This window comes from Callospermophilus lateralis, chromosome 9 (genome assembly GCF_048772815.1).
Source record: "Callospermophilus lateralis isolate mCalLat2 chromosome 9, mCalLat2.hap1, whole genome shotgun sequence".
In the NCBI taxonomy this organism is placed as follows: Eukaryota; Metazoa; Chordata; class Mammalia; order Rodentia; family Sciuridae; genus Callospermophilus; species Callospermophilus lateralis.
Genome location: NC_135313.1, coordinates 28,677,052 through 28,704,188, shown reverse-complemented (window position 1 = coordinate 28,704,188; position 27,137 = coordinate 28,677,052). Strand labels below are relative to the sequence as shown.

The window sequence follows — 27,137 nt, the reverse complement described above, 5'->3', positions numbered from 1 at the left end:
TTTCAGTGTAGGATCATATATTGTCTTTATAAGCTCCGTGGTTTCTTCCACTCCTAGTTTCCATCTCTGCCTTCAATAAAACTAGTCATTCTTTTTTGGTAGCCTTTTTTTTTTTTTTTTTTCCCCTCTCCAAACATATCTTTCTGCAACCGCCAGGAACATATCCTTTTTGACCTGTAAGGGAATCCGTAAAATCTCGCGATTCGCGTGCTTGTCGGCAAAGTTGTCATGGCGGCCTCCGTATAGTGGCACGGGTTCTGCTATAAGGTGACTGGAGGACGAGCACAGGTGGGGCCACCGGCAGTATAACACCCTAGACTTTTTGCCCTACGAAGAAAGGTCTGAGGAGTAGCCTCGGCAGTGAGTTTAAGGAGGTAGGTTAGTGCTGGGTATCCCAGCTGCAGGAGCACGTTGACACGGGTTGTGGGGTCCGGTGAGTGACATCTTACAAGCGTGGGGCACATCATTTTTGTTTCCTGCTTCCTGTCCCGAGCAAGTCCAACTTGTCCAAGTCAGTATTATTAACAGGCCGTGTTCTGTCGTTGCTAAAGCATCATGTTGGAAAGTATCCATCAAAGTTAAACTTTTTATTTCCATTGAAGATATTTCAAAGGCAGTACTAACACAAATTTCTTTCGCAGAGGAAGCTTTATGGAAGAACTTTTCATGTAAAATCTTTTTTCTTCTTCTTTTTTTCTGTTTCTTTTCAAGCTAGTTTTTGCAAGAATTGTTTTTAAAGTGGTTGACCCTGAGTACTTTAAAACAATGCACACATTGTGGTAAAAATGGGGGACGCCTGTATTGGTGAATTAGTTTTACCTTTTAAATGTAAATCTGTTGGATTGGTAGGTTCCCACCTTAGCCTCTGTTAAATGTATTGTGTTTATTTAAATAGAAGATTGGTTTAATTTTTCTTTCTTCCTTTACTCTGTTCCTTACAGGAAAACAACAGCATGTGTTCTCTTTCACTAATAGGAGTGACTTTTGTTTTATACTGGCAACTTTAAACCCATTTGAAAGTGTTTCGGTGGATAGCAAAATGAACAACAAAACAAGTTCCTTTCTATGGAACCTCAGACAACTCAGTACTTCAGTTTCAAAAAGCAGAACTTTGAGGCAGTATTCTTTGGGATTTTGCACACCAAAAAATGCTCATTCAAACCAGAAGCTAAGAAAACTTCTGTTAAATGACTTTCATAATAGAATGCAAACATCCATTAGATATCTCTTTCAGGGTTCATTCATTTTAAAATCAGGATATAGTGGCTTTCAAACAAGAGACCTGTGCAATGTCACTGTCTTTAAAGTTGACAGACTACTTTGTTCTAGAAGCTTATCTGTTGACTCAACACATTCTCTTGTCTCTGTTGGTACATCTGATAATGGATTGAAGAAAGTAAACTTTCATCATGAGGCCTCTGGTGAAGATATGTTCACCAAGGGAACAAAACCAACCCCTGTGACCTCTAGAAAACTGTCTGAGGAATGTAATTCCCTGTGTGATGTTTTAGATATATTTTCCAAAGCACCTACATTTCCTAGTAGTAACTATTTGTCAGCAATGTGGACAATTGCCAAAAGGATGTCCGATGACCAGAAACACTTTGAAAAGCAGTTGATGTTTAATCACCCTGCGTTTAACCAGCTGTGTGAACAAACAATAAGAGAAGCCAAGATTATGCACTATGACCACCTACTGTTCAGTCTTCATGCTATAGTGAAGCTTGGAGTCCCTCAGAATACTCTTCTGGTACAGACGTTGCTGAGGTTTATCCAGGTAAAATTTAAGGGCGACTTAAATGTGTTTTTACTCAGTTTATCATATCTCAAAAGAATGGGGAGGGAAATTGATGTATAGCTACCAAAAGAGATCAATCATTTATTTTTGCATTTCTTTTTTAGAGACCTTAAGTTAGGTCATTTCTTTTGATGTGGAAATCTGTGAAAGTCTGCCCCCTTTACTTTCTCCAGTGTTGTGAATAGGCTAAAATGGGGAGAGATGCAAGATTTACAAAGAAAGGTTGAGTAGTTGAAGGAAGGAGAGAAGGGAAGGGAACTGATGTTTATTCAGCATCTTTCCCTTTTACTTATATAATTTATTTAATCCTCTTAACCTTATGGGATCAATGTTATTTTGAGGATGAGGAACCAGTCCCAGTGATATTAAGCTGTTTGACTAAGGTCACACAGCTGGTAGATTCATTTATTCATGTAATAAACATATATTAGTTGTCAACAAGTTGTTGCATTTGTCAGTGGGGATATAAAACACGATTCCTAATACACATGAAGCTTATAATCTAGAGGGGAAGATATATTTTTTAATAATTTGTAAACACCTCAGACTTCTAAACTGAAATTATAGTAATAAAATAATGTTTATTTTAAAGAAAGAAGTTCTTGAAGATAATTTGACACATATGTTATCTAGCTGTGGAATTCAAGAATTAGGTTCATAGGTGTACGAGAGTTTTTAACTTTAACTTTCTACATTACTGTGATTTCCTTATGTTTTCAATTAAGAACTAATTTTTATTTGTATATATATATATTTATTTCAGCCACAGAATATCCATGCTTATTTGGTAGATTATATATTAGTTTCTTGTGTAGTTACTTAAAAGTGATTTATAATAAATCACCCTACCTAGTCAGTGATCCTCTTACTGGTACTAGATCTTGGACAGGTATTCTACACTGGTGAAGTAGAAGCCATGGATATTTGGAGTCAGAATATCTGTATGTGTGATTATGTCTCACTGCCATCAATGACTTTGCCCTTCATTCACAGCCAGATAGACTTTCCTTTCAGAGCAGGTATTGATGGAGTACCACAGATTGTCTCATGGTAACAAAATCTTTTTTTCCTTTCAGACTTATTCATTTTTATCATTATCTGGTTCTGACTCAATACATTATAACTGGTTAGTGATATAATTTTAGCAAAGAGTGTACCTCTTTTGTCCTGATTTCCTCAAATGTGATCATAATTAACCTTATGAGGTATATAGGGTAGTTGTGATTAAATTGTGGAGTACCAGATCAACTTTTTTCTTACTATTCATTTTCCAAATTATGCTCACTGCCATTTCTGGAATCAAAATTAGTACCCTAAATAAAGAGACCTCAAGGAAGGATTCTTGGAGCCTGGGCTCCCTGAGACCCAGATAGCGGTTGTAAAATGTGGCAGGAGATTTACAACTGAAGTTAATAGGTTCAGGAAAGATATTCAGGAAAGGATAGATAAATTATAAGAACACAGCCTCCTAAGGGTCTTTAAGAAGGAGAAAGTTGCTCTGTGTACTTCAGTAGGTCTTATATTACTGTATCATATTGCCTTCATGATAGTCTTGGGTCCTAAGAAGAGGTAAAAATAATGTTTGATAGAAATTGTCATTTAATTAAATATAAAAATGTATATGCATAAAAGAATATGCATCTGTTATTTGGTAAATTCACTTAAGTATGATGTCTTCTTTCCCAGAGAAGATGTTTATTATTGACTGACTATATTGACTCAGTTTTGTACTTAGTCCTTTATTTAAAGACATCAGGTCAGTGGTTTTGCTTGTCGGAGATAGTACTATATGCTCATCATCTTTAGTGTTTTTTAATTATATTTCAATAGGAACGTATCAATGAGTGTGATGAGAGATGTCTTTCCATTTTGTCAACTATTTTAGAGGCAATGAAACCATGCAAGAATGTGCATGTTCTTCGAGCAGGATTGTGGTGAGAATTCTCTTATGCTTTCTTCATGTGGTTTTTCTCTGTTCTTCCTCTTACACTGGAAATTAAAAATTGAGATGTAAATGAGCAGGAGAATAGAGGGAGGGAAGGCACTGTTGGTAAGTCTTTACTTCTTTATTGAACTTAAAATCCTGACTTTGTATGAAATAAAGTTAGAAATAATACCTTTTTTTTTTAGGGTTTACCATATAAAAAATTGTGGGCGACATTGAATTCTAAATTAATGTATTTTAAAAGAAAGTAGAGTGCTTGCTTAGCAGTAAATTCTATCTCCAGCACCACAAAAAGGCTGAAAAAATGAAAAATGAAAAAACAGTACCAATATGGAGTGGGGAAGATTGACATGTATATTCAATTCAGAATGGTTATTTGGGCACTGTGTAGGGGTTACATGACATTGACTCAGCTTGAAAGGGGATTTATAAAATCGATGCAACTGATCTAATGGCATAGATTAATGAGTATAATAGTTAATTTTATATCTTTGTTGGCTATTCCTAGGATATCCCAGTATAATCTCCTGATGTGATTTGCTCATTAATAAAGAGCGTAATAATGTGAGAGGAAGTGGGGCTAGACTGGTTCTAGATCTTTTACTAACTACTTATACTCTCATAGAAAGGTTCATGTCTATGGGCTTCATGTTTCTTGCCTGTGGGAAGGGAGAGCTCGACCAAATGAAATTTTAAGATTTCTGTTCTGGTTTAAAGATTCTAGGATTATAACTTTTATTGTGTTTAATTATAGGATACTAGTTGATCAGCAGGTTTGGAAAATAGAACGTGTCTTTACTTTACAAACTGTGATGAAATATATTGGAAAGGATACACCAGTTGCTCTTAAAAGGAAATTGGAGGTAAATAGCTGAATTTTCTCTAGAAGGGTAAGATTTGAGAAAAGTCTTATGATTTGCTATCACTTCCTAAAGTCAATTTTTTAGGAAGACATGGCAATGCGTTTGAGTTTGGCTCTGCTAAAGTGAATTAACATATTTACTTGTCTATTTCAGTTATTTTTTCTAAACTTCATCCTTTTTACTTAAAAATAAAAGTTTATTTTTCTACAAATGATAAATTAAATATGAACTTATTATTATTATTTTTTTAGATGAAAGCCTTGAAAGAATTAGACAGATTTTCTGTTTTGAATAGCCAACGCATGTTTGAGGTATTAGCTGCTATGAATCACCGTTCTGTTATACTCCTGAATGAATGCAGTAAGATGGTCATAGGTAAGAGGAATTTTTTTTTTTTTTTTATGATTTGTAGCATTTTACCTACTGTTTTAAATTGTATATGTTATGTTTTTAAGACTTTATCTTGATATGAAGAAAATATGATATATGGTTATATCTAAACTTTATTTTTGCTTGTAGTGTTGTTTTTTGACAAAATACATTGCTGTTTTTTCCTAAAGAAACAAAAGTATTGAGCATTGTGAATCTTATATCCAAAACTGGTAATTTTGGTTGTTTATTTAACTCATTCTTAAAGATAATATCCATGGATGTCCTTTTAAAATATTGATCAGCATATTGCAATCCTGCAAAGACCTCCGATACCAGAATTTAGATCTCTTCAAGGGAATAGCAGATTATGTGGCTACAACTTTTGAAATCTGGAAATTAAAACAAGTGAGTATATTATCAGTTGAGAATAAACTTCAGAAAATTTTGAGAAGAATATTAGTTTATTTAGCATTTTAAGTATTTCTCTTTCTGCTTTGTACCATTTAAGATATCAGAATATTTCAGTGCTAAATAGGCTTTTGAAAAATAAGCTCTTTATTATTTCTGTCTAGCAGTTATTTGTTAATATACTGTTCAATCTTTTTTTTTTTTTTGGTACCAGGGATTGAATCCAGGGGTTCTTTACTACATCCCTAGCTCTTTTTATAATTTTTTAATTTGGAGACTGGGTCTCACTAAATTGTTTAGGTCCTTGCTAAGTTGCTGAGGCTGGCTGGCTTTGAACTCAGGATCCTTCTACCTCAGCCTCCTGAGCTGCTCCTGTTGAATCTTTTTTTTTTTTTTTTTTTAAATATTTTATTTTTTAATTGTAGATGTACACAACACCTTTATTTTATTTCTTTATTTTTGTGTTGTGCTGAGGAGAAAACCTAGTGACTCATATGTGTAAGGCAAATGCTTCACCACTTAGCTTCAACTCTACCCCTCCTGTTCGATCTTTTAATCATATTTCTATGTGAAACAAAAATCCAAAAATCCAAAGTTTTCTCTTCTACTTGGTTTTCAAAAGGTTGAATGGTACTTTAGTTAGATACTTGGCATTGTTTATACATCTTCCTTGTTAGATTTTGAAAACATAGAGATGGGTACTATGACAGGTATGTAGTTTTTGAAGAATAAAATGTTATTACTTAGTGATTATGTCCATTGTTTCTTTCTGAGTAAAAGTTTCAATTTAAGAGTGGTGTTTAATAACATACACATCTAAATGAATCAAGCTAGCAGAAATTCCTTTTTCCAGTGAAGTAGGTGGTAATTATGGTGGACCACAAGGTTCAATTTACTTTGGAGAGTAAGATGAATATGGAATTTACTATGAAACTGATTTCAGAAAGAGAAGTAATTGTTGTGATAAAGACCAAAAAAGAAATTGGAGGCAAACTGGAAATTTTATTTTAATAATATTGCTCCATTCTTTTAGAAATTACTATTAAATTTAGAAATTTTTTAGTTATCACATGTATTAGAAACTAGGAAGTATTTAGGTTTGGAAGTGGGAGCAGTTCAAGATTGAGTTGGTCATTTTGAAAAACTCTAGAAAAGGTGTATTTAAAAGTAATTTTCAGATCAGTAGTATGAAATCCATGTTAGAAAGAATTTGTTTTTAAATGGAATAAGAAGTAAAGAAATCATTGTATGCCCTAATTCTCGACTTATAAAAAGAGATTGCTTATTAACTTGATATCTCATTCAACAACTAATGAAACAGATTTTATGAGGAAAAGATAATTTTTCCTTTTTAGGGAATATTCTGTGTGACAGCACATTTCTGGTTTTTTTTTTTTTGAGATTAAAAAATTACTAGTAGCATAATGTGCCTATTAATTAATGAGTTTCCCCTCAATTCTTTTTAAGGTTCTTTTTCTCCTCCTTTTATTTGAAAACTTTGGATTTCGACATGTTGGTTTGATGGACTTGTTTATGAAGAAAATAGTAGAGGATCCTTCATTCTTAAGCTTGAGGAGCATTGTCTCTATTCTTCATGTATATTCTTCTCTGAATCATTTCTGTGATTCCCAGGACAGAGAGTATGTACTTTTTTCTTTTTATCTCTTTTTTGTCATATTGCATACTTACAGAAAAGATTGCCAACCAAATGTTTAATCAGTTACCACAAGGGAACATATCCACAGCCATCATGCATGTCAAGAGATAAAACCTAGTGTTTCTTACTCAATTATGAAGTTAAACATAATTTTGTTTTATTTTTGTTGTTCTTTGTTTTGCTTGTTTCTTGGTTCTTTATATTTGTTCATTCAATATTGGCGTTTTCATTTTGAACTCTCAGTTTATTCCTTCAGCTCCTAAATTCATAGTTCATTTTTTTAAAGCTTGATTGAGAAATTGGGAGTTTTTAATTATTATTATTTTTTATTTTTAGGACACAACATAAGATCTACACTCTAACAAAATTTTTAGTATGCAACACAGTATTGTTAACTATAAGCACAGTATTGTTCAGCAGATCTCTAAAACATAATCATCTTGCCTAATGGAAACATTGTACCTGTTGAACAAAAGCTGACCCATTTTTTTCTTCCCTTCTTTTCTACGGCAACCACCAGTCAATTCTCTTTCTGAGTTTGATGTTTTTTAGGTGTCTAAAAAGTGAGATTATGTACTGTTTGTCCTGTGACTAGTTTATTTCATGTAGCGTTATGTCATCCAAGTTCCTGTGTGTTGCAGCATATGACAGAATTTTCTCCTTTTTTAAGACTTATTCCATTGTGTATATGTATATAAAGATATAAAGATATCTCTTTATTTATGGATATTTAGATTGTTTGTATATGGTTACTCTTATGAATAATGTTACATTGAACATGGGAGTGGAGGTATCTTTTTGATCTTGATTTCAGTTTTTACGAATACCTGGGTGTGGGATTGGAGATCATATGGTAGTTCCACTTTAAAGTTGGGGAGGAATCTTCACACTGTTTTCCATAGTGGCCACACCATTTTGCATTTCCACCAATAGTTTGCAGATGTTCTGATTTCTTTGCAACCTTGCTTTATTTATCTTCTTTTTTTTTTTTTTTTTTTTTTATAATAGCCAGGTATGAGATGATATCTCATTATGGTTTTGAAATGTGTTTCCCTGATGATTTTATTAGTGATATTGAACATCTTTTCACATGCTTGTCCATCATGTATATGTCTACATTTGGAAAAATGTCCACATAAGTCCTTTGCTTGTTTTTTAAATCATGTTGATTTTCTGCTATTGAGTTGTAGGAGTTCCTTATATATTTTTTATATTAACCCCCTATCAGATATATTTTCTCTATATATAGATTGCCTTTTGATTCTGTTGATTGTTTTTTTTGCTATGCAGAAGACTTCCTTGTCTGTTTTTGCTTTTGTTGTTTGTACTTTTGGTATCATAGCCAGAGCATCATTGCCTATACCAGTGTCATAAAGCTTTTCCTGTCATGTTTCCTCCTACAAGTTTTTGAGTTTCAGATTTTAGGTTAAATTATTAATCCATTTTGAGTCAACTCTTGTGAATAGTGTAAGATAAAGTTCTAATTTTATTATTTTGAATGTGGATATCGGTTTTCCTAACACTTTTATTGAAGACACTATGCTTTTTCCATTGTTCATTCTAGTCACCCTTGTCTGTTTTTATGCCAGTACCACACTGTTTTTTTAAATTAATGTAGATTTGTAATATATTTTGAATCCAAAAAATGTTACGGTTCCAGCTTAGTTTTTCTTTACCAAAATTGCTTTGGCAATTTTGTGACTCCCATATGAATTTTAAGGTTATATTTTTCTCTTCTGTAAAAAGTGCTGTTGGAGTTTTGATGGAGATTGCATTGTATCTGTAGATCATGTTGAAATAGTATGGACATTTTAAAAATATTGTCTTACAATCCATGAACATGAGATGTCTTTCTATTTACTTAATGTTGTCTTTAATTCATCAAAGTTTTGTAGTTTTTAGTGCATAAGTCTTTTACTTGCCTGGTTAGTCTTATTCCTAAATATTTTATTCTTTTTTTATGCTATTATAAATGGAATTGATTTTTATATGTGTGTATGTATATATATATATATATATATTTTTTTTTTTTTGGATAGTTCATTGCATGGGAATAAAGCAAATACTTCTTTTCTTAGGTGAATGCTTCTTTCTTTTCTTTTTTTTCCTATTTATTTATTTAACCTAATTGCTCCAAGTAGGCATTCTTGTCCTGTTTTTGATCTTAAAGGAGAAGATTTTCGTTTTTCACCATTGAATATGATGTTAGCTATGGGCTTTTCATATATGACTTTTATTATGTTGAGATATATTCCTTCCATGCTTAATTTGCTGAGATCTTTTATCAGAAAAGACTGTTCATTTTTTTTTCAAACTCTTTTCTTTATTAAGATGATTGTGTGATATTTATCCTTCATGCTGTTAATTTGGTGTATCACATTAATTGATTATGTATGTTGAACCAACCTTACATACCTAGATAAATCTTGCTTGTAGTATACGAACTTGTAATGTGCTGTTGAATTTGGTTGGCTGGTATTTTGTTGAGGACTTTTGCATTTATGTTCATCATATTGACCTGTGATTTTTTTGTAGAGCTGTTTGTCTGGCTTTGGTGTGAGGGTAATGCTGATCTCATGAATTTAGAAATGTTCCAACTTCTTCAAATGTTTGGATGAATTTAAGAAGGACTGGTATTAATTCTTCTCTCAATATTTGGTAGTATTCATCAGTGAAGCCATTCTAGTCCTGGCTTTTTCATTGTTTTCTTTTCTTTTTGTGGTGCTGAGAATTAAACCCAGGGCCTCACTCATGGTAGGCAAGTGCTCTGCCACTGAACTACACCCCAGTCCTGTTGAGGTTTTGATTACTAATTCAGTCTTTTATTCCTTATTGACCTGTTTAGACTTTTTATATATTTCTAGGACTTCATCTATTTCTTTTTGATTATCCAATTTGTTGTCATGTAATTTTTTGTAATCTTTTATGATCTTATTATTTCTGTGACATTAGTTATAATATCTCTTTGTTCAAAACTGATTTTATTCATTTGAATCTTCTTTTCTTTTCTCCTGCTAGTCTCCTTAGAGATTTGTCAATTTTGTTAACCTCTTCAAGAAACCAAGTCTTAGGTTTGCCACTTTTTTTCTATTCTTTATTTCCTTTATTTCTATTATAATCTTAATTCTGCTAATTGTAAACTTAGTTTGTTCTTTTTTTTTAAGCTTTTTGAGGTATAAATTCAAATTGTTTGAGATCTTTCTTTTCTTTAGTTGGCATTTATTGCTTCCTTTTTTATAGTACTTTTTCTGCATCCTATAATTTTTTGTGTTCATGTTTTTGATGAAATATTTTCTGATTTTCCTTTTGATTTCTTCTTTGACCCACTAGTTAGTTATTCAAGAGTGTGTTGTATGATTTTCACATATTTGTGAACTTCTTTCTGTTACCAATTTATGATTTTTATCCCATTGTGGTTTAAAAGGAGACCTGATATGATTTCAGTTTTCATAAATTTCTTAAGACTTTTTTTTTGTGATATAACACTTGAACTGTCCTTAAGAATGTTCTGTGTGCGCTTGAGAAAATGTATTCTGGTGCTATATGTTCTATATGTATTTGTTATGTTCATTTAACCTATAACATTGTTCAAGTTCTTTATGTCCTTATTGCTTTTCTTTCTGGATGTTCTGTCCATTATTCAAAGTAAGGTTATTATGCTGCAGTCTATTACTCCTTTCAGATCTGTCAGTTTTTGCTTTATAGGTGGGTGCTCTGATGTTGAATCCATATATTTTATAATTGGTGTATTTTCATGATGAACTAACCCTTTTATCATTATATGATAACCTTCTTAGTCTATTATGAGAGGTTTTAACTGAAAAATCTATTTTGTCTGATACAAATATGGCTACCCCTGCTCTTATTTGTCTATTGTTGCATGGAATATATTTTTCCCAGTCTATTTTCTGATTATTTGTGTTCTTAAATCTAAAGTGAGTTTCTTGTTCACTGCATATATTTGGGTTCTGTTTTTTTTATTTTTATTTTTATTTTTTTTAGTCCATTTAGCTACTTTAGTCTTTTTATTGGGAAGTTTAATACATTTATATTTAACTAATTATTAAGAGAAGGACTTACTATTGTCATTTCATTATTTTCCATTTTGTAATTCTTTTTTTTCCCTTTCTTGCTGTCTTCCTTTATAATTGGATATGTGCTATTATTCTTTTTTTTTTCTTTTGTGTATTCTTGATAGGTATTTTATTTCTGGCTACTGTAAGGTCTTACATAAAACATCACTGTAGCAATGTATATAAGATAGTAGCTTTAATCACATACAAAGACTGTACACTTTTCCCCCCACTGATGTTTCAATTTAGTAGGATTCTATTAATATATTTTTATAATTATAGTACTCTTAATACTTTTATTCTTTAACTTTTACACTAGAATTAAAAGTGGTTTACATACTATTCATTACAATATTATAATCTTCTATATTTTTATATATTTACCTTTGGTGAGTTTTCTACTTTCATATATATGTATATAGTTTTCCTTTTTGTGGTACTGAGGATTGAAATGAGGGGCACTTTACTACTGAGCTTTTATTCTGAGACCTTTTTTATTTTTTTATTTTGAGACAGGATCTCACTAAGTTGCCTAGGTGGGCCTTGAATCTATGATTCTTTTGTCTCTGCCTCCTGAGTTGCTGGGATTACAGACATGTACCCTGTAGCCCAGCAACTTTCATACACTTTTGTATTTCTATTTTGTGTCATTTTATTTCAACTAGAAAAACGCCCTTTAGCATTTCTGTATGGCAAGCGTAGTGGTGATATTCTCCCTCAGCTTTCATTTGTTGGAAAATCTTTGTCTCTCCTTCATTTTTGAAGGGCTGTTATCCCAAGGATAGTTGGGATATTATCCCAAGAATAGTTGGTTTTTGGTTGGCACTTTGAATATATATATTATCCCACTTCATTCCGGCCTGCAGGGTTTTGCCGAGAAATCTCTGATAGTTCTATAGAGGTTCCCATATATATGTATATGGTGATATACTCTTCTCTTGCTTCTTTCAAAATTCTGTCTTTGCCTTTTGAGGTTTTTTTTTTTTTAATGTTGAAAAAAAAGGTATATTTAGAATTAGACAGCTGGACTCTGTTTAGATGATCCCAATTTTTTGGCAACGTCCAAAGCATCATAATTAGGAGCCAGTCAAACATATGCCTTCTTCTCTCCATCAGGCCTGATCAGGGTGTTAACCTTGGCCAGATCAATGTCAGAGCTTCTTTATAGCTTGTTTGATCTGGTGTTTGTTGGTCTTGACATTCACAATGAATACAGTGTGTTGTTGTCTTCTATCTTCTTCATGGCTGGCTCTGTGGTCAAGGGGAACTTGATGATGGCATAGTGGTTAAGCTTGTTCCTTCTGGGGGCGCTCTTCGGAGGATATTTTGGCTGCCTCCGGAGCCATATTGTCTTGGGTTGCCGGAAGGTAGGTGACTTGTGGATTTTCTTCTTTTTATGCCTGTGGACACCCTTCAACACTGCCTTCTCGGCCTTCAAAGCTTTTGTTTTAGCTTCAGCTTTGGGAGGGGCAGGAGCTTCCTTCTTAGCTTTCAGCACCATCATGGTGGTACGCATGCCTATGACTTGACAATCTGATTACATTGTGTCTTGATATAGATTTCTTTGGGTTTGTCCAATGGAGGCATTTGGGCTTTTTGAGTGTGGACATCCATTATTCTCCCCAAGATTTTGAGGGGTTTTGGGTACTGTTCCTTTAAATGAACTTCTGGCTCCTCCCTCTCTCTTCTGAAACTCTTTAAATACAATTGTGGTGTGCTTATTGATGTCCCATAAGTCCTTTAGACTTTCTTAATACATTTTTATTCTCCCGCCCTTTGAATTAGAGAATTTCAAATGACCTGTGTTTGGATTAGCTGATGTTTTTCTTTGTGTTCAAATGTGCTTTCAGCTCTCTAGTGAATTTTTCAGTATAGGTGAAACCAGAGAGGTTTGATTCCCTGCAGCTGCTGGCAGGTGGGAACAGAGTTTCTCTGATTCTGCTGGTGGGTGGGGTCTGCATAAAGTTGCAGGCCTCTGCAGCTGAGTAGTCTTGCTGCTTTTAATGGTGGGTCATGCCGTCCAATGTTGTAGCAGAACCCAGCAGCTCACCATCAATTTCTAATTCTTTCTGGATTCTTGTCTCATGAATTCAGAGAATGAAATCCACAGACTAGGATAAGTGAGTTTAAGAGTAGGATACAGGAACAAAACTCTTGCAATGCAAGAGAGGACCCAATAGCAGTTTTTCTCCCACAAGTGCTAGTCTAGGGGTTTATATAGCACTGGGTAACTGCTATTGGTCTAAGCTTATGCTAATTAGAGTTTGAAAGAATGCTATTGGTTCAATACCATTGCTATTGGTTCAAATTTATGTTAATTAGGATTTGGAAACATTAACACTATTAGTCAATTCTTGAGTCCTGGTTTCCATTCAGGCCTGCCCCACTGCCATTTTCTTACCACAGGTTAAGAAGGTTGAGGTCATGGAATGGTCTATGCTAGCAGTTCGATGCTGTGCCGCGTGAAGTGGCCTTCTGTAGCAGGCATCGTGTCATGCCCAGGCCTGACCTTCAAAGGGTGACAGGTCAGCCTACCTTGGCTTGCGGTACTTCAGGACTGCTTTACCTACATGGCAGGCCCCACACAGCTGCAGACTGTGCTTGCTTTGCTGTTGTCCACCTGGATTGCCTCTTCACTGTTTTACCACTCTGCTGCCACTGCTTAGCAGGGTCCAGCAGACTGGCAGTGCTGCTTGGCAGCCAGGGAGTCATGTCATTGGTGTTATGGTCTTCAGGTCTAGAATTCTCTTTGGCTTTATTTTTGAGGTTTATTATCTCTTTGTTGATGTCCTCATATTGTTTTATGTATCATTTTCCTGATTTTATTTACTTGTCTGTGTCCTCTTGAAATTTACTGAACTTCTCTAAGTCAATTATCTTGTATGCTTTGTGAGTTATCTAATGAATATCCATTTCTTTGGGGTTGATTACTGGAGATTTTTTGTGCTCCTCTGATTGTTGCCATGTTTCTGATTCTTTCTGTGCCTCATAGCTGTGCATCCATGTCTACACATTTAAAGAAACAACTGCATCTTCCTGTCTTTACAGACTGGCTTTGTCAAGGAAAGACCCTTACCAGTCAGTCCAGATACAGAATATGGAGTATCATCAACCTTTTCTCTGTATACATAGATTCCTAATTAGAAATAGTTATTAGTTCTACTGTTTTTAGGAAGCCATGATCTCTTCCTTCCTCTAATGTCTGCTGACCAGCAGGCTAGGACATTGGAGGTATACCTTATTCCTTTCCTGTCTCTTGTGGAGTAGCTTTGAGATGAGCCCTTTTCCTAATCTTGGAGAGTTGTGTTGCCTGCTGCAAACCGCCAATCCCTTTTCCTTTCTTCTTAATTTCTCCTTGGCTTCTGAATTGTGCTTGTTGTATTGACGTGGAGATGCGAGGCAAGATAGAAACTGACACCTCAGCATACTGAAAGCTGTGAGGTTGGAGCCATGCTCCATTCCTCTCCCTTGCTCCCTGGAATGAAGCCTTGTCTTCTGTACCTTCTCTCAATCTTGTGGAGGTGTGCTGGGTGTAGAAAGTCACATACCCTTTTTCCTTTGTTCTTAATTGCCTTTAGGCATCTGAACTGTCTGGTTCCATTAGTACCTCACATGAGACCAAACAGAAACCAGTCCCTTGGTCCATATGCTAAAAGTCCAGCACATTCAGTGCATGCACCACTCTTTGCTCCATGGGAGTAGTTGCAGGCCAAGGTAATCTCTTATGCTGCTGAGCTGTGCCTGCTGGCAGGAGGGGTGGCATGCAAAGAAATTGCTCTCCTTATCTGTGTCCATGCAGCTATTCTTGGTTTTGTGTGCATCTGAAATACTACAACGTCTTAACTGGATTCTGGACTTCCATAAAGCCTCATAAGGGCTTTCTGATCTATATATTTTTGTTAAATCATTTTTTCTGTGGGGCAGTTAGGGCTGGACCTTTTTATTCTGCTATCTTGCTGACTCACTCCACTATAGTTTATTTGGTCTGTGCTACTGCATTATCTTCTTTTATTTTAACCACAAACATGTAACAGTTTCTTAGGTTCTACAAGTTGTTTTATGCCTTTGCTTTTCTTTCTTTAGATCTTTCTTTCTCTCTCGAACAGTTAGGAGTCATTAAAAACTAGATATGTATATAAAATGTCATCTGTTAGAAGATCGATTAAAAGCATAGATAGCTTTCTTATGTTTGAATTCTAGCTCTGCTGTTCAGAAACTACTTGACTTTTGACAAGTTATTTATCTATGCTTTGACTTATTCATTATTAAAATGGGCTTGAGTTACTTGTAGTTGCATTGGGTCATTTTGAAAATTCATGCCAGGTTCTTAATCCCTGGCACAAAGTAATCTTTATTTTTTCTCTTTCCACATTTTTCAATTGGTGCATTATAATTGTGCATAATGGTGGGATTGGTCACATATTCATACATGTCTACAACATAAGAATATAATTTGGCCAATATCCAAAGTAATCTTTAGATTAAAAATTAAAATAGAGTTTAGGTCACAGCTCTTGGAGGAACACACTACCGCAGTTCTAAAAGTCTTCATGGCAGTATTCACAGTCAATCCCTTTGCCGTCATCTGGCTTGATTACAACTGTCTTCTATCATGTTGTTTTTTTCTTATTCAAATTTACCCACAAAATCCAGCTGGGTTTGGGACAGATATCTACCCGATGTGGGCAGATAATCAACAAAGTCATACTGAGCCACCTAAAAAGCAACTGGCCACCATGCTCTATAGCAAGTGGACAAATTCAGCTCAGACCACGTTTTGTGTGCTTTCCTAATTGTCTCCTTCAGAGCCCAGATGCTTGCCATGTCTCATACAGATCTCTTAGAACCTTGACCACATAGTTATAGTTGTTTGTCAATTAATCTGCCTCTGCTTCTCAGTTGGCAAGCACTCTAGAGTCAGAACCAGGTTCCTGTTGTCTTGAACTTCATCCAGATTCATCCTTCATCTACTTCCCTGCTCGTTTTTCTTATGAGGCTGGCTCCTGGCGATCCCGTAGACATTTCAGATGAACGGTATCCAGCTAAGTGGTAGTTAAAACTCCAGAAACAGTTCCACAGATTCTTTGGGATTAGAAAACAAGCACTGACCGTTTAGAGAGCTTTTTTTTTAGCTGACTCTACACAGCCCAAGAGATAACTTTGTCCAATAAAATTTTATATTGGAAATAGAGGGAAAATAATAGAGGTTTAAAAAAAAAGCCATGAAACTCAATAAAACAGCAGGAACAGAATTAGTACAGCAAGCAAATTATAAATATTGCCCTTTTGTCTGTCTGCTCTGCCTTTATTTAACCTTGTAGTTCTTAACTAGAAGTGGTTTTGCCTCCAAAGGAATATTGAACAGTGCTGGAGACATTTTTTGACATTTTGTTATCATGACTGGAGGAAGTTTCTAATGGGTAGAGGCCAGGGATGCTACTGACGTCTTGCTCTGCACAGGATAGACCGCCTCTTACACCAAGGAGCCATCCAACTAAGTGTCCATAGTGCTGAGATTGATCTCACCCTTAGTCTCCCATCTCAACATTTCTTCTCTAGAGAAAGGGAACAGCCAAAGTGCAGTTGATAGATCAAGGTTAGTCAGTCATGAATGTGCAGTTGCCTGAGTTTTCTACTCTCAGGACATAAAAAAGAAGTTTGTATTCCCTTCTTAGTCTAGTTAGGAGGACACATCTAGGAAGGCAGTAGGTGCCGGGTACCAAATGAATGCTTTATGAAGGAAAGAGAATAGATAGTGACAGGGGTGGCAAAGCTATGGAAGCAGCATAATGCTAAGCATTTGGAAAGACATTGACTAGAAGAGAGGAATTGAGTCAGATGGTGGTGCCAAATTTGACTTAGCGTAATGAATGCCCTTTTTGTGTACACTAATCATTTTATTGGCGGAAGGGATGTATTCAATCCAGAATATTTTCTTGGGTTTGAAACTCAAGAAAGAAAATATTTACCACTTATACCGTGTTGTTTTGATCCTTTGGATTCTTCTCTTTTGATCTGCATTTACCACCCTATGGATAATCCCAGATTTGCATCTCTGGTTGTTAGTGTACTCTGAGTTCCAAACCTATCTCTGGGGTTTGTATGTCTTCACTGTACATCTTGAAGTGTCTCAAGTTTCAGTAATTCTGGAGTGAGCTCATAATTATTGACTCATCCTTGTCTACTAATGTGCTCCTCCTTCTGTCTCTTCTTCTAAGTTTAGTTATTCATTTAGCCATTAAATGTTTACCAAGCACCTGGATAGTTAGGCAAAAAGATAAATAAGACAGTCATTCTCACCAGAGGATTCGGTGTAATAGATAAATTGGACATCTAAATTGGCAGTTAAATATAGCATGAAAAATAGAGTGATAGAGATGCATACAGGAAATGTGTACTCAGTGCTGCCAGGAAGAGATGGTATCTGAGCTGGTCTTAAAAGCTGGATGTATAGGAGATCATAGGGGAAGAGAAGCAGGAAAGGACATGCTGAGTAGAAGGCACTGTGTTTGCAAGACCTGAAAGAAACAGCAGAACATGTGAGGAAGCAGCACACAGCTTGGGGCTGTGAAAGCATAGGGTACAGGTGAGGAGAGAGGGAGAGAAAAGATACAGAAGTAATCACTACCCAGTCTCCAGACTTCATCATCTGTGGCCCTACCCTGTCCTACCTGTCTTTGGATTGCACAATCCAAGTGAAATCAGCCATCAGTTTAATAATGATGTCTCATTTTTTTCTGTAAGATCTGTTTAATTTCTCTGTCTTGTTGTAACGCCTATACCTCTCCTAGCCTACCATGCCTCCCTTCCTTCTGGACCCAATCAGCTGGGTCTGTGGGATCTCTCAGTTGATCTTAAACATTTGCCCTTCAGTTGCATTGTTAATTAGGCATATTTGCCCTTATCGTAAGAATCCCTACTCTGTGCTTTCCTCTCACTAGTTATTCACTGACACTGAAATAGCGTACATTTTTAGGACTTCGTTCAATTGATCTTCCCTTTTCTCATCTTTTTACCTGTTCAAATTCTCCCAAATGCTACTCTACTTTTTTTCCTCTGTACTATCTCAGTACTTTCCATGTATTTTATTTTTTTCTTACATAATGATACAGATAAAAGATTCCCTGAGAGTCAGACTGACCTGGGCTCAAAAAATATCTGTGCCATTTATTAGTATTATCACTCTGGGTAAATAACCTCACCGAAATTTGATCTTTCCTCTCTGATGCTAAAATTCTTTGTTATACTGTATAATATTAGCTCTGGGTGGGAAACTTAGTTTACAGTTCTTTTAACCCAGAATATTTTCTTGGGTTTGAAACTCAAGAAAGAAAACTTGATAGCTAGGGAATTTTAATTAATTACAAAACTGCAGTGGTGGTCCAGCCTTAAAGAAAATCTAATATAATGATTAAAAGGCTGTGGATATTGACAATTTAGGTTCTGATATTGTCTTTGCTACTTCTTAGCTGTTTATTCATATACTACTAATTCCTCAACTTCTTTGAGCCTGTTTACTCATCTTTATTATGAGGGTAATAGTAATAATAGCCCATAGAGTTTTAATAGGAATTAAATGAAAGTATGTAAAACACTTTTTGTGCAAGACAATAGCAACAGCAAGTTGACACATACTCTGTCCCAAACTGTGTGTAAAAAGTTATTTACAAGCCTGCTTTTTTTCTCTTTACTTTGGATTTCTTAAGGATGCTGGTTCTATAGCAGCTAAGTAGGTCTTCCATAACCGTGCCTTCTATGTAAATTTGAAATCTGGTTTTTCTTTGTTCCCCAAAAGGTTCCTGGAAATTATGGCTAGTGCTCTGACCGGCTGTCTTCATCACATCTCTTCTGAAAACCTTCTGAATGCAATATGTTCATTTTGTGTGATGAATTATTTCCCCTTGGCCCCTGTTAACCAGCTTTTCCAAAAGAATGTGATCAGTGAGCTGCTGACATCAGGTAGGACGTTGTTGCAAATAATGACTGAAAGAAGGCACTACCACTGTCTACCTTGTGATTCCAAATGGGGTTTCAGTCAGAGCAGTGTGAGTTAAATGTGCAGAACAGATGTTCCTGAGAAAAGGACTGATAATGGTGAAGTTAAAGCTCAGTGCTCAAACCAGCAAACCCACTGAGCCTCCTGTAGTGACAGGGGCTGTGTATAGAAGAGAAGAAAAAGGGTGGCATCGTTGTGTTAGTCAGCTTTCCATCCCATGACAAAAAGACCTAAGAAGATCAACTTATAAGGAGGAGACATTTATTTTGGTCCTGTTTCAGAGTTTTCAGTCCATGATTGCTGGGCTGTGTCACTTTGGCCTGTGACAGCATGGTACATCATGATGGGAACACATGATGGAGAAGGCTGCTTACCTCATGACAGCCAGGCAGGAGAGAAAAGGAGGGAGGAAGGGGCCAGAGTACCAGTGACCTTCAAGGGCACCCCAGTGCTCTAACTTCCTTCCACTAGACTCTGCCTCCTAGAGGTTCCACTGCCTTTCAATAGCACCACAGGATGACCTCTAGTCCTTTAGCATGTAGGCCTTTGGGGACATTAAAGATCCAAGCTCAATCAGCTTTACACTTTTTTGTTTACACTGTATGCTTTTATACAAAGGCTGAATGTTCCATTTGTTCTTTATGCCTAGATCAGAGGTGGTTTGCATTTCCTAATCTGTACATGTCACATTTAAAGCCACTTAAGTCAATCCTTATAGCTGTAAACATTTGGTTACTTGTGACCTGGAGGACACAGCCTGTTAGAATAAATAACTAAATAGCTATCAAATTAGCGAATTTATTTTTAGAACCAAATTAATTGTTGGCTTTTAAATAAGAAAAATAAAGATCTGGATAGACATACAAACCTTGATGATGTATCTGAGAATAAGTTAGTTGAAATCCTTTTAAAAACAATGTTATAAAATCCCAAAATAGTATATTTAAGAAACAGCCTTAAAGCCAGGGGAACCTTCATTCTAGTCCCAACTTTGCCTTTAATTACACATCAGGCTTCTTTTAACATTCTTGGATATTGCCTCTATAAAATGAGGAGTTTAGACTAAATCACTTCTAAAGATATTTTAAGGCCTAAAACATGGACAGGTACAGGGCACTGGTCCAGGCCTTGGAAAGTAGGGCAACATTGATAGAGTTCTTATAATAAGAAAGCTGATTACAAATATAGATGCAGTGTAATTTTTAAAATGTGGCATTAATATTTTTCATAATGATGCATTTCCTTCCTCCCTCCCTCCCTCCCTCCCTCCCTTTCTTTCTTTCTTTCTTTTCTTTCTTTCTTTCTTTCTTTCTAGGTAACATTGAGAGGAATGTTCATAAGCTTCACATTGCTGATACTTGTTTAACACTGGATGACACTCCTTATCAGAAGGCCATAGACATTTCACTACCACAGCAGCCATCACCACTACCTCGCCCGAATGCAGAGATTACAGAGGCACTAACTAGCCTTCTAGGTGGTGAAGGATACTTCTCCAAAGATGTGCAGTTGCCACATAATTATCATATTGGTATGAGAAGTTTCTTTATTTAATTTTATTTATTTTCTTTCAGAGGCTGGGGAGTTTACTGCAGCATGTCCAGTGCAGTGTAGTGTTGCCTTTGGACCTGCCTTTGATTCTTACTCTGTGTCTTACTTATCTGCAAAAGCACAATAATAATAGTACCCATCTCATAAGATTCTTGTGGCCAATAAAGCAAATTTTCGAAGTCTCTGGATTAGTGTTTGGCACATGGCTAGCTCTCAATATGTTTAGCTATCATTATCATTAATGATATTATTAGTGTTAGACACATTTTCAAACAGAAAATCACTTTGAGCAATGTTGCAACATTAATATCAAATTTTTTCTTTCAGATTTTGAAATCAGAATGGATACTAACAGGAGCCAAGTGCTTTCATTTTCTGACATTGATGTGACTTCTGCTACAAATATGCAAAGGTTGCTTACCAATACTCATTTGCTGGATTTTCTTTTTGGGGGGCGATGAGGGTATCAGGGATTGATCTAAGGGGCACTCCACTACCGAGTCACATCCCCAGCCTTATTTTGAATTTTATTTAGAGACAGGGTCTTACTGAGTTGCTTAGCCCCTCGCTTTTGCTGAGGTTGGCTTTGAACTCATGATCTTCCTGGCTCAGCTGCTGGGATTACAGATGTGCACTACTGCGCCTGGCTCATTTGCTGGACTTTCTGAATTTAAATCTTAATTCCGAAAGACTTCATGTGAAATATCATAATACCATGACCTTACATTTGTATGGAGCCTGCAATGGATCATGGGACTTCTTAGCCTTAAATCTGTTGCTTAGGTGCAAATGTTTGCATTTTGTTGAATACAGTGGACTGGAGTTAGGTCACTTACCAAAATAGACATTTTAAAAAAAATGTTCTGAAGCTAAAATAATTGAAACTATCACTGCAGTATAAACTTCTGAGAAGATAATAATAATGACTATAGATACCTACAAAAATCAAATACCTACTAAATATTTTGCTCTATCACTTGCAAAAATCAAATACCTACTAAATATTTTGCTCTATCACCAAGACCTTTTCAAAAGTAGAGAAACCTTAACTTCTTAATTAAGCTGTGTTGTATACGAAGCAGAGCCCATCGAAGGTAATCATAAGTTGTTCCTTTGTCTCACACATTATAAATAGAGTACCTTTGGGAAAATTATGATGCCATATCATGAGGGAATGTCTTGCCTGGTCAGCAGATGTATGTGATCATGGGATCATTGCACACACACACCCCTATTCAGTCAGCCTTTGTGGAAAGTCTCTGTTAGGCCCCGTGGGGCACACAAAGATGAGTCAGATATGAATGTCAACCCTGTGGAATTTAAATATCCTGTTATTCTATTGGATAGGTACATAAATATTAAGAGGAAGGTGCAAAATAAATCTTCAGGGATTCAAATTCTTATCTACCCATTCCTTTCCATTCACATGAAGTTCTGTAAGTTTTCCCTTTCTGAATTCATTTGGCTATTTCTGGACCATTTTTTCATGTGCTGTCTTCCCTGCCCTTGTTACCATCTGCTCAAAAAAGGCTTTCTCTTGGTGTTAGTCAGTTTAGAATTGCTGTGATCAAAATACCTGACCAGAACAACTTAGAAAAGCAAACGTTTATTTCAGCTCATGATGTCAATGATTTGGTCCATGGTCTGCCAAATCATTACTCTGGATCTCCAAGGTGAGGCAGAACAACATGGTGGAAGGTGGTGTTAGAGGAGATCTGCTCAAGACATGACAGATGGGAAGCAGAGAGAGAAAGGGGAAGGGGCTTCAGGGAAGATGAACCTTTGCAGGGCACTCCCTCAGTGACCCACCCTGCTAGTCATGCCTCTTGGAACTAGAGATTACCCAGTCAATTCATTCAAACTAGAATGGATTGATCAGGTTGCAGATATCATAATCTAATCATTTAAATCTGCATATTTCTATATTTACATAGGAATTTTGGGAGGCACCACATATCCAAACCATTAATACTCTAACCCTAGTCACAGGTAATTTTATGTTTTCAGGTATATCATTGTTCTTACATAATAAAATAGTATAGTTCTCAGCACGAAGTACTGAGAAGAGAAGAAGCAAACATTTCTTTAAAAATATGAAATTTCTCTTTTAGCAGCCAGGATAGAGAAGACAATAGTCTTAATGTCTTTTTTTTTCCTCCCATTTTTTCCCCTCCTAATGAACTCATTACTCATTTCCAAAATGCAAAGAACAATGAAAAAATTAAGTGACACCTTGCACATTTTTGTTACATTTACACATTTTACGTTTTTTAGTCTTTCCTTTCTCTTAGGGTTTCCTTTGTGTTTGGTCTCTAAGTTATGGTTTTTAAATATTGCTCTTTAGAGTATGTGAAGTGTGTACAAGAAGAGCATTACCATTGGTGTTAACCTCCACCAGAGCGTCTACTGGATAATTGTATTCAGATCAGAGATTAGCACACAGGAAACCCTTAAAAAAGAGTGCTTTTATATCTGAAAAATTTCTACTTCAAAAAAATAGCCATTCTTAAAGATGGCTGAGGGATAACTTCGTTATATATTAATGATAAGGTTTTAGTTTACAAAGTAATCTTTGTATTTTGTAGCATCTTCAGAGGCCAAGTAACGGAAAGAGGTGAAGGACTAAGATTGTAGGGAATGGTAAGGACTGTGGTGAGTGAAGAGCTCCACTTAGAAACCCCCAAAGAGCATCAAGGCAGCAGGACTGTAAATGGTGGTCTCTATAACTGTTCTCATATTGTTTATGTTTGTTTTCAGAGTAGCTGTGCTGTGTGTTCCTAGATCTGTTTATTGTTTGGATTCAAACCACCCCAGAGGATTCTTTGCTGTGAAAATGCGTCATTTGAATGCAATGGGTTTTCATGTAATCTTGGTAAGCAAAAAAATGCATATGAAACACTCTTTAATTACTGTTATACATTCTAACAGCTACCAGGAATGGTGAAGTTGATTACTAGGACTCTATAGAGAAATTGTGAGCATTATTAGAATAAGTGCTTTAGTTGTTTGTTTTATTTTTTAATATATATATTTTTTAGTTGTAGATGGACACAATAGCTTTATTCTATTTATTTATTTATTTTTATGTGGTGTTGAGGATTGAACCCAGTGCTTCACACATGCTAGGTGAGCACTCCACCACTGAGCCACAGCCACAGCCCACTGTTTTTTTTTTTTTTAATAAGAACATTTCTAATACATGACTTGGCTTCTACTCAGCTGATTACTATCATTTTTTGATAAGAAAGTAATATCTTTTCTTATATAATTGAATACACATGAAACCATTTTCAGTTTCTCAATTATCTTGAACAGGGAAGAAAAAATATTAAAGCTCTGCTTTCCCTGGCCAGTGAGGCTGTTGGAGAGTGCTTGTTTCCTGGATAGCTTGGGGATGATGGTTCTCTTCTTCCCTCTTATGCTTCCCTTTGATCCCAAGCAACACAGCTCTTCTTTAACAGCAAGAATCTTGCAAATAAATTTATGATAATCTTGGAATCCATCTCAGTGCAACTCGTTTTGTCCTACACAAAATGTAAAGTGTAAACATTTGATCTTCCATTATCATACTTTAGTATCCAGGGACAGATTGTCCAGATTACTGAGATTAAGATAGCTTCTTTCTTTTGATGTACTACTATTTAAGATTTTGTTTTTCATACTGGTGATATACATTCTAAGGAAGATTCCCCCCCAGAAAATAATTTTTATACCATTTAGAGGGCCTTTAAAATTTTTATAATTTTTACTGTTATATCTTTACTCATTCTGAGCTTATCATCTCATTTGACCTTTAAAATATGAGGTAACTGCTTTTAAAAAGCAGTTGACTTTAATATGTTTGATCCCTACATTAGTTTTTTTCCTTTGTGTATGTGTGTTATCTTTTCATAAACTGACTATTTTCTTCTTTCTTTGGTAAGGTCAACAAGTGGGAGTTGGAAAAACTAAAGATGGAAGATGTGGTCACATTTTTGAAGACTAAAATTTATTCAGTTGAAGCCCTTCCTTCTGCTGATGCAAATTTGCAAAGCACATATTAAAGTAAAAGTCAACCTTTTCATATTAGGACATATGCATTTATAAAAATAACTTTAATAAAGACTGAAATTCAGTTATCAATGAAATTTACCTGACTGTTCACTATAACAGAAAAAGTTGCTTCATTTCTTCAAGTTAATTTTAAGAATGACAGAAGTGTTGATTACTGGTACCTTAGAATATATTGAAAAAATTCCAGAAGGATCATTTTCCCAACACCTGTTCCCTCTACTATACAGATATTTGACAAATTCAAGAGCTGTAGGTTTCATTTTTTTTCTCCCCAGCTTTACTATTTGAAAAAATTTGTAATCTAGGAACTACAAATTTTTAGTTGGTCTTGATGTGTCATAGGCAAGTTGGTGTGTCTTTGTGTTTGAAATCTGTGAATACGTACTTCTGCTATCACTGTTCTATGATATTGTGTTATACCTCCAAATCACTTCACTTTATTGAAGTATAATTGACATACAATAAACTTATATATTGAAGGTATTCAAGTGTTGGCCAGATAGCAATTGGTCTTGGTACTCAAGTTGTAGAGGATGTGAACTAGTGAGGCAGCATGTTAAAAATGATAAGGATGGCATTTGCCTTTGCAACCAGTGCTGCAGGTGGAGAAACACAGATGAGATAGTACATAGTTGGCATAGTTGCTAATACCTTGCCATTATTTATGTTATTCCTTTCTCTTAACCTCTCCCATCATTTTATGAGATCTTTTTTTTTTTTTTTTAAAGAAAGAGGGAGAGAGAGAGAGAATTTTTTTTTTAGTATTTGGCGGACACAACATCCTTGTCTGTATGTGGCGCTGAGGATCGAACCCGGGCTGCACGCATGCCAGGCAAGCGCGCTACCACTTGAGCCACATTCCCAGCCCTTATGAGATCTTTTAAATTAAATATATAGCTGAAGTGTGTTGTGAATCAGACCTGAGTACTATTTTTTCAATTGTGTCTATTTAGTCTCTGTTCAATTATTTGTTGCAGTTTAAATATTTTTTTCTGTACTTGTCTACCCAGTATTTGAGTTCTTGGGGATATGGTGGTGAATAGGCGGGTCACTTGTGGAGCTTGCAGTATGGGTTTCATGTAAACTGGTATTGTTCTGCCCACAAGTACAGAAGACTTGTAGTTCCTAGACATCTTACTAGGTACTGGGTACTGCTCAGTATTCATGTGTAGTTTCTCTGTTGTCTTAGCCTTTTGAGGTGTATCGGCTCTCAGGATTCTCTCTGGTCTTTCATTTCCTCGTCTCTAGAATGAGGATAAGTTATTTACCAAGGCTACGCAGATAGTTGATCAGGGCTAAGGTTTGAATGTGAGCTGACATGGGCTTACAGGAAAAGTAGTTGAGGATTCCCCAGGCTGGCAATAAAACAAAACTGAAGCAATAAGACAACAGCTGTTGGGTTTTATCAACTTAATGCAGCCTGCATTTAGGGAAGGTTAGATCTAAAAGGAAGCTCAGTGGTCATTTAGTGACCTCCTTCATTTTATAGATGAAGAAGTTAAGGCTCAAAGAATTTTATTATTCGGAAGTTTCAGCTATGCCATTGATTTCTGCATCGTCCTATTTCAGGGCTATTCATCCCAAGTGGTCTGGATTCTGGTTCCAAATTGGACATCGTCTAGTTTTAGCCAAGTGATTTAACCTTTATAAGTTTAAGAATGAGGTGAGAATATTCTGTTATTAGAGAAACTAGGGTTCATTCTTTAAATGTTAAGTGTGTATCAGTTTCTTCTAGAGGTTAATTATGATTCATATTCAGAGAATTGGACAAATTTATGAATACTTAAACTGCCATTTGGAGTAGTAATTTTCTTTGAGTTTGAACTGATTGACATAGCAGATGAGAAGACATTTCCCTTTGACTACATCACTAATGTTAGCATTCTTCCTTTTGTGGCAATGAAAGAACAATGGGCAGAGAGCTGTTCAACAAGAGAGAGTTGCAGTCTACTAGTAAATATGTGCACATACGAACATCTGAGATATTTTTGCCTTTCAAATTAGTATTTTGGTTTTCTTTTAAGAATTGCAATGCTAATGAAGGTATAATGATGTAAGCACTTGCATATGCTACTAATGGAATGTAAATAGCTTTTCTGGAATGTACTTTGTGATTTTTTTTTCCTTCCATGTTTTTAAAAATGGCTTTATTGAAGTATAATTGACATACAATAAACTTATATATTGAAGGTACACAATTTGATAAATTTTGATAGACATACACATGCCTTGGAAACCATCACCACAATCAAGATAATTAACATATCCCTCATCTTTAAAAGGTCCCCTGGAAACCACAAGTCTGTGGCACACATGGAAAAAGATAGTATTTCCATAGTACTAGCTGTAGAACATTTGGGGTTCTATTTGGAAGTTGGTAGCAAAAAATATTTTCCTTATATAAGAAATGAATCAGTAAAA

At 35.5% G+C, this 27,137-nt stretch overlaps 1 protein-coding gene and 1 pseudogene across 3 annotated transcripts; one reads left to right on the top strand and one right to left on the bottom strand.

The window, feature by feature from the left end:
- The first annotated feature begins 218 nt into the window (after positions 1-218).
- Fastkd2 (FAST kinase domains 2) lies at positions 219-26,900 on the top strand. Of its 3 annotated transcripts, none has more exons than XM_076865603.2 (12): positions 219-288; positions 942-1,777; positions 3,629-3,732; positions 4,498-4,606; positions 4,858-4,981; positions 5,244-5,383; positions 6,854-7,026; positions 18,912-19,075; positions 20,428-20,643; positions 20,991-21,075; positions 23,421-23,535; positions 24,587-26,900. In XM_076865603.2, the coding sequence occupies exons 2-12, from the start codon at positions 1,040-1,042 to the stop codon at positions 24,704-24,706; spliced, it is 2,088 nt and encodes a 695-aa protein (XP_076721718.2). In that variant the 5' UTR covers positions 219-288; positions 942-1,039; the 3' UTR covers positions 24,707-26,900. The 3 variants fall into 3 exon arrangements, with proteins under 3 accessions (XP_076721718.2, XP_076721717.2, XP_076721719.2); XM_076865602.2 differs by having other exon boundaries at positions 223-374; XM_076865604.2 differs by having other exon boundaries at positions 240-267.
- LOC143407177 (large ribosomal subunit protein uL23 pseudogene) lies at positions 12,132-12,617 on the bottom strand (annotated as a pseudogene).
- Positions 26,901-27,137: the final 237 nt, after the last annotated feature.